At 47.4% G+C, this 12,500-nt stretch overlaps 1 protein-coding gene across 1 annotated transcript in view; it reads right to left on the reverse strand.

Annotated features, from left to right (window-relative positions):
- Positions 1–12,500, reverse strand: part of kalrna (kalirin RhoGEF kinase a) — a 76,747-nt gene that overhangs the window by 63,823 nt on the left and 424 nt on the right. Inside the window, exons 2-16 of the mRNA XM_080785079.1 lie at positions 12,143–12,241; positions 11,840–11,971; positions 10,455–10,577; positions 9,577–9,768; positions 9,156–9,325; positions 8,812–8,986; positions 7,804–8,032; positions 6,983–7,149; positions 6,623–6,742; positions 6,058–6,126; positions 5,245–5,394; positions 4,851–5,000; positions 4,357–4,474; positions 3,287–3,402; positions 2,398–2,520 (exon numbers count right to left, since the gene is read on the reverse strand). Of these exons, the coding sequence (XP_080641205.1) occupies positions 2,398–2,520; positions 3,287–3,402; positions 4,357–4,474; positions 4,851–5,000; positions 5,245–5,394; positions 6,058–6,126; positions 6,623–6,742; positions 6,983–7,149; positions 7,804–8,032; positions 8,812–8,986; positions 9,156–9,325; positions 9,577–9,768; positions 10,455–10,577; positions 11,840–11,971; positions 12,143–12,241 (2,133 nt within the window). The remainder of the gene's footprint in view (positions 1–2,397; positions 2,521–3,286; positions 3,403–4,356; positions 4,475–4,850; positions 5,001–5,244; positions 5,395–6,057; positions 6,127–6,622; positions 6,743–6,982; positions 7,150–7,803; positions 8,033–8,811; positions 8,987–9,155; positions 9,326–9,576; positions 9,769–10,454; positions 10,578–11,839; positions 11,972–12,142; positions 12,242–12,500) is intronic.

Genomic DNA, 12,500 nt, shown 5'->3' on the forward strand with positions numbered 1-12,500 from the left:
TGTTAGTGTTGGTCTAGTTATTGTCGACTAAATGTCATCATGCGATTTTAGTCGACTAAATCTAAGGTTTTTTTTTTTTTTTTTTTATATTTTGTTTTTATTTTCAATTTTTTACAAAATACACAGAACGCCCGTCCACAGCCCTCCCCCCTCCCCACATACATAGAAGACAACACAGTTAGAACATAATCACAACAATAATATACAAAAAAACCCACATGGAAAACAAACAAAAGAACTAAACTAAACAAAACAAAACAAGAGACAAATCTACAATACAGAGAAAATTGTTTCCGGAAGCAATCGATCTAGACTGAGATAGCTATAACAATACTGATACAGGTAAGGACAAAGTCTCCATGTAATTCAAATAGGGCTGCCAAATCTTCAAAAAATTCTCAAAACCCCTTGAACTTCTCAAAGTATATGTAATCTTCTCAAGAGGGACACAACTGTTCAGTTCTGAGAACCATCTTGCGATAGGTGGGGGGGAGTCAGACTTCCACGTTATTGCAATACATTTTCTAGCCACCCCGAGTGCAACCTCTATACATTTTATTTTGTGACTAAATCTAAGGTTGATTTAGTTGACTAAAATGTATTTCGGTGGGCCTTGATGCCGTCATAATGGCTGATTTTTACGCTTGCTGAAAATAACCGACGGCTTGTGAGCTTGTAGATCTGCTATCTTCGGCATGCAAACAAGTGTAAAATGACATATACTGGATCCCTTAGTCCACTAGTCACTTCCTATAACATTTAATTTTTGTTTTTAATTTCTTCTTCGTCGTATGGTTTTAGTCATCGTAGCTCAGTTTTTATTTACTTTCCATTTAGTTTTCGTCAGTGGAAAAAGGTAGTCGACCTTTCGTCATAGTTTTAGTCGACAAAAACAACACTGGCAGACAGACAGGGTGAAGAGGTGCTACTCACCTTGGCAGACAGACAGGGTGAAGAGGTGCTACTCACCTCGGCAGACAGGGTGAAGAGGTGCTACTCACCTTGGCAGACAGGGTGAAGAGGTGCTACTCACCTTGGCAGACAGGGTGAAGAGGTGCTACTCACCTTGGCAGACAGGGTGAAGAGGTGCTACTCACCTCGGCAGACAGGGTGAAGAGGTGCTACTCACCTCGGCAGACAGACAGGGTGAAGAGGTGCTACTCACCTTGGCAGACAGGGTGAAGAGGTGCTACTCACCTTGGCGGACAGGGTGAAGAGGTGCTACTCACCTTGGCAGACAGGGTGAAGAGGTGCTACTCACCTTGGCAGACAGGGTGAAGAGGTGCTACTCACCTTGGCAGACAGGGTGAAGAGGTGCTACTCACCTTGGCAGACAGGGTGAAGAGGTGCTACTCACCTTGGCAGACAGGGTGAAGAGGTGCTACTCACCTTGGCAGACAGGGTGAAGAGGTGCTACTCACCTTGGCAGACAGGGTGAAGAGGTGCTACTCACCTCGGCAGACAGACAGGGTGAAGAGGTGCTACTCACCTTGGCAGACAGGGTGAAGAGGTGCTACTCACCTTGGCGGACAGGGTGAAGAGGTGCTACTCACCTTGGCAGACAGGGTGAAGAGGTGCTACTCACCTTGGCAGACAGGGTGAAGAGGTGCTACTCACCTTGGCGGACAGGGTGAAGAGGTGCTACTCACCTTGGCAGACAGGGTGAAGTGGTGCTACTCACCTTGGCAGACAGGGTGAAGAGGTGCTACTTACCTTGGCGGACAGGGTGAAGAGGTGCTACTCACCTTGGCAGACAGGGTGAAGTGGTGCTACTAACCTTGGCAGACAGACAGGGTGAAGAGGTGCTACTCACCTTGGCAGACAGGGTGAAGAGGTGCTACTCACCTTGGCAGACAGGGTGAAGTGGTGCTACTCACCTTGGCAGACAGACAGGGTGAAGAGGTGCTACTCACCTTGGCAGACAGGGTGAAGAGGTGCTACTCACCTTGGCAGACAGGGTGAAGTGGTGCTACTCACCTTGGCAGACAGGGTGAAGAGGTGCTACTCACCTTGGCAGACAGGGTGAAGAGGTGCTACTCACCTTGGCAGACAGGGTGAAGAGGTGCTACTCACCTTGGCAGACAGGGTGAAGAGGTGCTACTCACCTTGGCAGACAGGGTGAAGAGGTGCTACTCACCTTGGCAGACAGGGTGAAGAGGTGCTACTCACCTTGGCAGACAGGGTGAAGAGGTGCTACTCACCTTGGCAGACAGACAGGGTGAAGAGGTGCTACTCACCTTGGCAGACAGGGTGAAGAGGTGCCACTCACCTTGGCAGACAGGGTGAAGAGGTGCCACTCACCTTGGCAGACAGGGTGAAGAGGTGCCACTCACCTTGGCAGACAGGGTGAAGAGGTGCTACTCACCTTGGCAGACAGGGTGAAGAGGTGCCACTCACCTTGGCAGACAGGGTGAAGTGATGGTACTCATTGAGCAGGTCCTGGGTTTGGTGACGGTCGTCTCTCGCGGCGCTGTGATTGGCTAAGAACAGCTCGCCAGTGTCCTGGATCCAATCCAGGGCCTGGATACACACACAGACACGCGCACACACACACACACACACACACACAGTGAAGCAGCTTTCTGCTTCTACGGGCCGACGGCGTGGAACAAACTCCCACTGTATACCTTCGACAGGCAACCCTCTGTAGACATTGTTAACGCACAGCTCAAGACCTATTATCTCTTCACTCTTGCGTTCATTTATGTGTTCTTATTCATATAAAAAGGCAGTGGAAGGTGACTGCCTTTTGTGCTTTTATTTTAAATCTTGTTTTACGTTCTTTGCTTTCCTGTTTTCATTCCTCTCGCTGAATTTATATCATGAAAGGTGATCTATAAATTACGTTTATTACCAGTAAGACGCCCTGAGGGCGAGGTCGCGTGCACGCATCCGCCTGGGTGACAGCGGACTGCTGGGGGAGAGCTGGCGCTTTGGCAATGGGGGGGGGTCAGATCAGCATATGGAATGAATTCTGTACTGGCCATAATATATGGAGTGTGTCTTGAGTGAGTGTATAGGGTTTGATGAGGTCAGATCAACATATGGAATGTCAGAACAGGTCAGCTCCATATATGGAGCGGTTCTTGAGTGTACAGCTGGGTTTGATGAGGTCAGATCAACATATGGAATGTCAGAACAGGTCAGCTCCATATATGGAGCGGTTCTTGAGTGTACAGCTGGGTTTGATGAGGTCAGATCAACATATGGAATGTCAGAACAGGTCGGCTCCATCTATGGAGATCTAAGGGTGGCAGACGGGGGGGGGCAGTGTGTTTACCCATACCTGTCTGGTGGATCTCTCAAACAGAACGTATTGTTGACACTGGTCCAGGCGTCGCTTCTTCAACGTCCAGAAGTGAAGAACTCTGTTCTCCCTCTGAAGCAACTCATTCAAGATGGCTGCCGGACAGAGACAGACAGAGAAAATTATGCAGTGTAATATTATATATAAATATTATATTTCCACATAGAACGTGCACGCACACGCACACACACACACACACGCACGTCTTCAGAAAAAAATGCGAAAGAGGCTGCAGTTCTAAATGCAACGAGGTGTTTTTTTCACACCGTTTGGAAAACAGAAGGGTGAAGACTGAAGAGTCTAGGACGGGTGGAGCGTTGTCCAGGGTGTTTTAGAGAAGGGAGAAGAGTCTAGGACGTGTGGAGCGTTGTCCAGGGTGTTTTAGAGAAAGGAGAAGAGTCTAGGACGTGTGGAGCGTTGTCCAGGGTGTTTTAGAGAAGGGAGAAGAGTCTAGGACGGGTGGAGCGTTGTCCAGGGTGTTTTAGAGAAGGGAGAAGAGTCTGGGATGTGTGGAGCGTTGACCATGGTGTTTTAGAGAAGGGAGAAGACTCTAGGATGGGTGGAGCGTTGACCAGGGTGTTTTAGAGAAGGGAGAAGACTCTAGGATGGGTGGAGCGTCTTGTCTGTTTTGTAAAAATCACACCTGTGTGAAGTGAGGGGCACTCTTATCATCTTACAACATCGAGTAGCCAATAAGAGACCACTATTTTTACCCTCACATTCATACCCAACCGACTCGATCGCATTGCACCAATCACAGTACCTTTTACTCACCGAAGATATTATCAATAGCCAATAAGGGCACATTATGGTATCATTTTTCCTGACAATACAACGACTCAAACTTAATACATACAGGTAGGTATGTTTTACGTGTAACCTATTATTCGAACTCTAATATATTAAAGTCTAACTCATGTTGCTATGATTAGATGATGTAAAACAAATGTCCTCTTCATTGTCAATGGCATTTTTAAAAACAAACTTTGAACTAAACACAAACATTAAACCTGTACAAGCGGACGGTTGTGCCGGGTGCTACTGCTGACCTTTGACCTGTGTTTCGGGTCCCCGGGCGTGGCCGGGCGTGGCTCCCGGGATGGTGACGTTGTTCCTGTGGATGTACTTCAGGAACACCTCGGCGTTGCGTCGGGCCAGCGTACACGCCTGAAACAACAAGACAAAATAACTACCTTATGTCTGGCCAGCGTACACGCCTGAATCAACAAGACAAAACAACTACCTTATGACCTGGGGCCGGCTTAGCGGTGGATTCAGTGTGTTGCGGGTTCGAGTCCCGGTCGCGACGAACTTTACCCCCATCTCTATCCCCGTTTCCTGTCAACCTACTGTAAATCTATCAATAAAGGCAAAAAAGCCCCCCAAAATAATACTAATACTAATATGAAGAAGAAGAAAATAATAATAAAAAAAGAATTGTGCCATAAAAACATGAATCGTTTTTTTATTTGCCCACCCCTAATGTGTGCGTGTGTGTGCTTGCGCGCGTGTGTGTGTGTGCGTGCGTGTGTGCGTGCGTGACCTTGAGGAAGGCCTCCTTCTGTTCCAGGTGTTTGCTGATCAGAGGTAAAACGTGGTCCGACTCCGCTCCGCTTCCCAGTTTATCCTGAGCTCCACACCAGTCCTCATCCCGACGGTACTCCTGCTCCAGGCTTTCCAACACACTGCACACCTGGGAGGCACACGCACACACACACACACACACAAAGTAAGAAATAATGAGACATACGGTATGTATCACCCAGCCATGTCTCTCCATCTCACATCAATGACAGTTCATTGTTTAAATGGTAAATGGTGCATTTACAGAACACTTATCCAAAGCGCTTTACATACCACAGATTGTGCATTACATTCACAAACGCACATTCATACACAGATGGCGGATTTTAGCCTAAATGACACAGCTTCAGTACCTGCTCAGAGGTCTTATAGAAGGCCACAGAGGCGTTGACCAGCTTCAGTCGATCCTCCATCTTCAACATGAGCTGCTGCCAGTGCACGGACACCTTCTCCGCGCACATCCTGATGGCCTCTGGGTCGTAGTGCCCCGCTTGAAGCAACACCTGCACACGCGACACACACACACACACACACACACACACACAGACACACACACGCACATGCGCACACCACACAGTGTACATGCATGACTTACAGTAGGAATGGCCTAAGGTTGGGACCAAATATCCTTAATAGAATGGCGTCTACGTTTGGCAGATATAGACGAATGTCGCGGGGCTCCGAAATGAGTTAACTGCACAGGCATGCAGACTAAGGAGCCAGTCGGGAGCCAGCTTAGGTGGTTCGGGCGATCTGGTTAGGATGCCTCTCGGGCGTCTCCCTAGGGAGCCCCTCGAGGAAGGAGACCCCGGGGCAGACCAAGGCACAGTACTCACTGGCCTTGGAACGCCTCTGGATCCCCCAAGGAGGAAGTCACTAATGTTGCTCTGGAGAGGGAAGTCTGGAGCTCTCTGGTGGAGCTCTTTCCCCCGCAACCCGACTACAGACAAGCGGTTAAAGATGGATGGATGGCATGCAGAGTGCAGACTAGAGCTAGCAACCGCTAGCATTGCTAACAAAATCCTTCACTGCTAAATCCGCGATTTCTATACCGGCAAACAGTGTTTTGACGTGTTACGGTACGCGTCGTTGGCGCTGTGGGCACGTCCACTGGCAGTGAAAACATGTCATGTCATTGTTCTCATGTCATGTGATCAGTGACTCACCTCTGCTTTCTGTTGCACCTGAAGAGCACTTTGATGAGTCTTCTGGAGAGAATTAGCATGAAATAATGACTGAGGAGGAGCGGAGAGGAGAGGAGAGGAGAGGAGAGGAGAGAAATTATCACTCACAAGTCACTGATAATAGAGAATGAATAGACAAAACATGGTAATGCATCATACAGTGGAATATCTATCATGAAACTATGCATTTATACTATATAGTGCTATGTCTACATAAAATGCTATCTAAGTTACATAAGTTGAGTGTTTGCATAGGCCTGTAAGGTCGTCGGGGCTAGGGCCAGTGCTACAGAAAGTGCTACTAAGATTTCAGACTACGGTGGATATGAACAACTAGTCGATGTGTGTGTGTGTGTGTGTGTGTGTGTGTGTGTGTGTGCGTGCACAATTGTGCATACCTATAGAAGTAGTGGCTCGCAACTCACTTTAAGATGCTCCAAACTTTTATTCAGCGCCAGCCAGGCGAAACATCGTATTTTTTCTGCCTGTCTGTCGCTGAAGGAGGATGTGCGTTAGATATCTTACTCGTGTGCGTGCGTGCGTGTACCTCTATAGCCATCTGGAACTGCTCATGCTCCCTCTGTAGCTGCTCAGCCTCGGACAGAGAGCTAGCATTCACCATGCTAGCATTTAGCATGGACTCACCATTACGAATCCACCCTAACACCTATGGAGGAGAGGAGAGGAGAGGAGAGGAGAGGAGAGGAGAGGAGAGGAGAGGAGAGGAGAGGAGAGGAGAGGAGAGAAAAATGCTATGATGTTATTTCAGTGGAGTAAAACTAGACAAACTAAAACGTGCGACAAAAAAAAACACGACGTAAACTAAATTAAAATGTCGTGGCAAAGACTTTGACTTTAAAACGTCTCCACAACCTGTTGTTGCCACACGGGCGCTGCATTCCTATACCTGTTTGACCTCGGCCTGTAGGTGGCGTAGCTGCGCACACTGCTCCAGCCGCCGGTGCGTGTTCTCCGCGCTCTGCTCCACCGCCTGCTGCTTCTCATGGAGGAACTCCAGCAGGTCCTGGACCTGAGAGGCCAAGTCCACGTCCTTCTCTCCGGACAGCTCGATACCTGGTTCAAACCATGGACATATAAACGTACTGTAGACGCCCTTTCCGGCTCTGGAGCGAATGTGCTGAAGGGAGGGCGAAACATTCCCAAGAATTCCTTTGCGAAGCCCCGCGGAAGCATGATCACAGAGCGCATGTTCGGGTCTGATATAAGTCCCGGAAAAGATGCGCTGTGATTGGCCAGCACTGTCACTTGAGTGACAGCGTGACTGTAACACGCCTTCCACACTTCCTGCACACTTCCGCCCCCATATGGCTCCAACGAACTGCAACTCCCAATGAGGTATCTATTTATTTTTATATCTATGGTTTAAACGTTCAAAGGTTGTACTCAGTGGTGTAAAGTAACTAAGTACTTTTGAGGTATTTGTACTTTACTTGAGTATTGCCAATTTCCAGTACTTTTACTTCTACTCCACTACATCTCGGAGCCGGAAATTTGTACTTCACTACAATTATTTCAAAGCTTTAGTTACTTTAGTTACTTTGGCGATTAATTTTGATTAGAAAAGATACATTAACCACTTCAACCCTATACATTTTGAAAAAACAATAGCCGATCTACAAGCTCACAATGCGTCGCGCTGTGAGCTTGTAGATCTGCTATTTTCCAATTGCTAAACTGTAACATAATGAAACAGGGCTATAGGTTTACCTGATGCCTGGACCTCCATGATGTACTGGTGCAGGTCTTGGCCTTGACCTATGACCTCGTAGGTCATGCTGCCCATGGCCGCTTTCCTCTCGCCGTGCCGTAGGAGGCGCTGTTCCGCCGCGCCCATCGTCTCCTCGCTTCCTCCACTTCCTGTGGCGCCGCCGCCGCCGCTAGCGTCCCCTAGCTGTCTGGAGAGGTCATCGCTCCACGAGTCCAGCTCCGCGGTCACCTGATCCACACGCACGCACACACACACACACACACACAACATAGGGGAAGACCAATTTTGTCGACTAAAAACTATGACGAAAAATGGTCGACTGCCATTTTTCACTGACAAAAACAAAAGAAAAACTTAAGATGACTAAAACTATGGCTAAAATATATTGACTAAAAAGTTAGGGGATCGACTAGTGGAGAAGAGGAGATCCAGCCAAACTCAAAGGCAAGTCATTTTACGGTTGCGGTTGCGCTCTGAAAACAGCCGATCTACAAGCTCACAATAGGTCGTGAGCTTGTAGATCTGCTATTTTCAGCATGCAACAAAGTGTAAAATCTGCGATTGCGACTTCATCGAATCATCGAGGCACTGACACAGTACTTTTCTGTTGACAAAATCAACCGTAGATTTTAGTCTTAATACATTTGCTCTGAATTTTAACTCTCTCTCTCTCAATCTCAGACGCTTGTCCCGAACAAAACCTGAGGCTGCATGGGGGAAAAGTGTCGTGAATGGAAGATGCGCAGCTGCAGACAGAGGCACCTCTACACAGTGTAATGCTCAAAGATGCGCAGCTGCAGACTTGAGGTAGGCTATACCTCTACAGTGCAGTGCTCAAAGATGCGCAGCTGCAGACAGAATGTACCTCTACAGTGCAGTGCTCAAAGATGCGCAGCTGCAGACAGAATGTACCTCTACAGTGCAGTGCTCAAAGATGCGCAGCTGCAGACAGAATGTACCTCTACAGTTGCAGTGCTCAAAGATGCGCAGCTGCAGACAGAATGTACCTCTACAGTGTAGTGCTCAAAGATGCGCAGCTGCAGGAAGATGTCCAGCTTGATCTTCCTCTCGTGGAACAGCTCCTCCATCTGACCCTGAGCCTCGTCCAGCTGCTGCAGCACCCCCTGGATGTGGGCGATGGAACTGCAGTGAGGCGTCTTGTTGGTGGACATGGCTGCGTCCCTGAGGGGGGAACGGAGGGAAAATGGGTTAACTCATTTTGGATACAAAAAAAACCTCAGTTGGAGGCTCCGCGAAGGCAGCCCCCCTATACTTAAAAAAAAAAAAGCTCACAAATAGTTTGTCATGTCTTGGCGGCAGTTGTTTACGTTTAGTTTTTTTCTTTTTATACCTGAGCTGTTGTATAAGCTCCTCCCCCTCCTTGATGACGTTGAGCGTAGCGTCCAGCGTGGCGGTCTGCTGCTGCTGGAACTGTTGGATCAGAGCCTGGACCGAGTCCACCGAGTCCCCCAGAACCTCGTCTAGAAGGTCCTTCTGGAGGTCCTCCAGCCACGTCCATAACTGTTATTATACACACAAACACAGAACAGAACTGTTGGATCAGAGCTTGTGAGCACTGTGAGCTTGTATAGATCTGCTATTTTCAAATTGCCAAAATGTATAGCGTTGAAGTGGTTAATGTGTGTGTTTTCTAATCAAAATTAACACATGTTGGCTCTGAGATGTAGTGGAGTAGAAGTAAAAGTACTAGAAACTGGGGCAGGGTGTGTGTGCGTGCGTGCCGTGCGTGCACTGCGTTGCGTGCCCTATACCTCCTTGGTGTGCGTGTGGAAGGACACGCTCACGTCCAGCAGCAGCTTCCTGTTCTCCACGCGCCTCACAAAGTCCTGGATGCTGACCTCCAGGTGTCTGGCGGCGCTGTAGATCTCCTCGGGGTCACACTCCCCCGTCTGGGCCAGCTGCTCCGCCGCTTCCAGGAGCTTGTCCGCGTTGGTGTATGTGTTCTGGACGCGCACACACGCACACGCACGCACACACACACACACGCACACACACACAATTACAAAGTAGGCATTTAGCAGACGTTCTTAACCCATTTAGATTCTGACGACGATTCTACAAAATGTCTTCTAAATACTGACAGTTATATCTGGAAAAACCTCATGTTTCTACGTCCACTCTCTGAGTGGTTCTCAAAAATATATGTAATTGTCCGCTGACCCCCCCATCGGAAAATATGTAGTTCCAGGGACACCCACCGGGGGAAGCAAAGATTTGAGTTCACTCTGAAAGAATATATATATATTCAAAGATTTGTGCCACATTTTCACGATTTTTCAAAAATAGCAGACCTACAATTAGCTCTTAGCGCGCCCCTCGATGGCATGCTATGAGCTTGTAGATCTGTTATTTTTCTAATAGCTAAATTATAACAATGTTTAAAACATCCCCAAAAGGGGTTCCCACCTAGAATAAATTAATCCAGGGTGATTTACAGTAAGCAAGAACAAAAACATGGCAATACATCAAATACATATAGAAATAGTCATCGAGAATCATACATGAGCTATAAGAACCTAACAGTGGAATATCTATATAATGAACTATGCATACAACAGTATATAGTGCTATGTCTACATAAAATGCTAATCTAAGACAGACAGACAGACAGACAGACAGACAGACAGACCTGTGCGACCTCTTCGAAGTCGTCGTGTCGTTTCTGCAGAGCTCTGGCTCGGTGCAGAGATTTACCGACTCCACTGTGTTTACTGAGGAACGCTTCACCATGGTTCTGAACCCAGTCCATCACCTGGAGCCACGCGCACACGCACGCACACACAAAATATACACAATATCACAATAAATGTCATCTAATTCTGTGATTTTCAACCCCAGTTTGACCTGAATTATAGGCTACAGTCCCCCATTTCCATCTCTGGGACCCGGATGTAAATTGTAAAATCAAAGTTAATTTAACTCTGAGAGTGTACAAATGGAACGTTAGGGTCCATTTGTACACTCTCTGAGTTACACTCAGAGACTACACTTCGTACACTCTCACAGAGAGTAAGGGTCCATTAGGTTCCTAACTATCATTTAGCTGGGGACCCCCCCTGGAACTCCCTCAAGGACCCCTAGGGGTCCTCAGACCCCACTTTGGGAACCATTGTTCAAAATCAGAACAGCTTTCTGAAAAATGTCGTTTCTAAAATCAGCGGTTCTCAAATATTCTCACATAATTATTCAGATGGTCACCAGGTGACACTAGTTATAATTATATTTTTTTGCCGCGGGGGGGGGGGGGGATTTTTCAGAATAAAAGACACTAGAGTGCCAAGCAGATGAGGCAGATATTAGATTCAGAGATAATAGCAAGATTTGTCACCCCATAGTTTTTAGTTAGTAGCCGGGGAGCCAAGCGATGTCATGACATACTTTGTATTTGTGTTTTCTCTATTCACTTGGTCATTAAGGTCCACAGAATGAGAGGTCTGCTCTGCCGGAAACATTGCGAAAAAAAGTTATGGACATTTTTGTATACCCCACCATAGACAACCTATAGAGCGACGCAGTCCCGCCCCCTGCCATGGCCCAGGAAATGATTCCCCGTTCATTTTCCTCATAGACATTTCAAAAGGTATTTATTTAAAGACCTTTTAAGCGTCGTACAAAGCCAACTCGAGTTGTGACAAATCATGACTACAAACAACAAATAATTAGAAAAAACGGCAGGTATAACAACACTTTTGTTGTTGTTTTTCTTTGTAATTATTTGTTTGGTCCAAAATATTGTGTTTGTTGACATGAGTCGTCACGACTCGAGTTGGCTTCGTCCGACCGTCTTTAAATAAATACTTTTTGAAATGTCTATGAGGAAAAAATGCATTGGGGATAATTTCCTGGGCCTGGCCAAGGGACTATCTATGCAAGCATGTTTCTTTCCTTCCATGGAGCAAACATGGAGTCCACCGTACGGTCTTCGCTTCTCGTCCTCTTTAGAGAGTCCTTGGGCCTGGCGTCGTCATGGAGGGGGGCGACACACACACACACACACACACACACACACAGTACCTGCTGTACGTCCTGCTGGAACACACACAGCTGCAGTCTCTGGTGCAGTCTGACCTTCCGATGCTGCCACATGTTCTCCAGCCGCCTGTGATGATGCAACACCTCGTGGACCACGTCTAGGATGCAATGGACCTGAGGCACGCACGCACGCGCACACACACACACACACACACACACACACACATTTAGTGTTCATTTTGTCGGCTAAGACTGTGTCGTAAGATGTTCGCCGACTACATTTTTTTCACTATAGCGACAACTAGTCTACATCATCACCACGTGTGAAAACAGGAAGGAACTGACCGCCTTCGAGTAATTGGCGGTGGCCGTCAGCGAATCAGAGTTGCCTGGACTCAGAGGCCTCTGGAGGACGTCCAATAGGGCTTTGCCGTCTTGGCTTACCTGCACACACACATGCACGCACACACGCACAGACAGACAAGACACAATTATTCAGAATGATCACATAATGTGAAACACAAATCAAAAAAATCCACTATCATTTAAGTGGCTGCACATGTGTGGCTTTGGTGATTCATTGTATCTCTCAGTTCGGCATGTCGGCACGTCTCCATTCTCCATTCGTTTATAGGCATGTAACGACATATACGTATATCAGATATATATCGATATTAATCCCGACGATATGAATCGATTTATT

The sequence above is a fragment of the Protomyctophum bolini genome (assembly GCF_963924005.1).
Source record: "Protomyctophum bolini genome assembly, chromosome: 16".
NCBI classification, from domain to species: Eukaryota; Metazoa; Chordata; class Actinopteri; order Myctophiformes; family Myctophidae; genus Protomyctophum; species Protomyctophum bolini.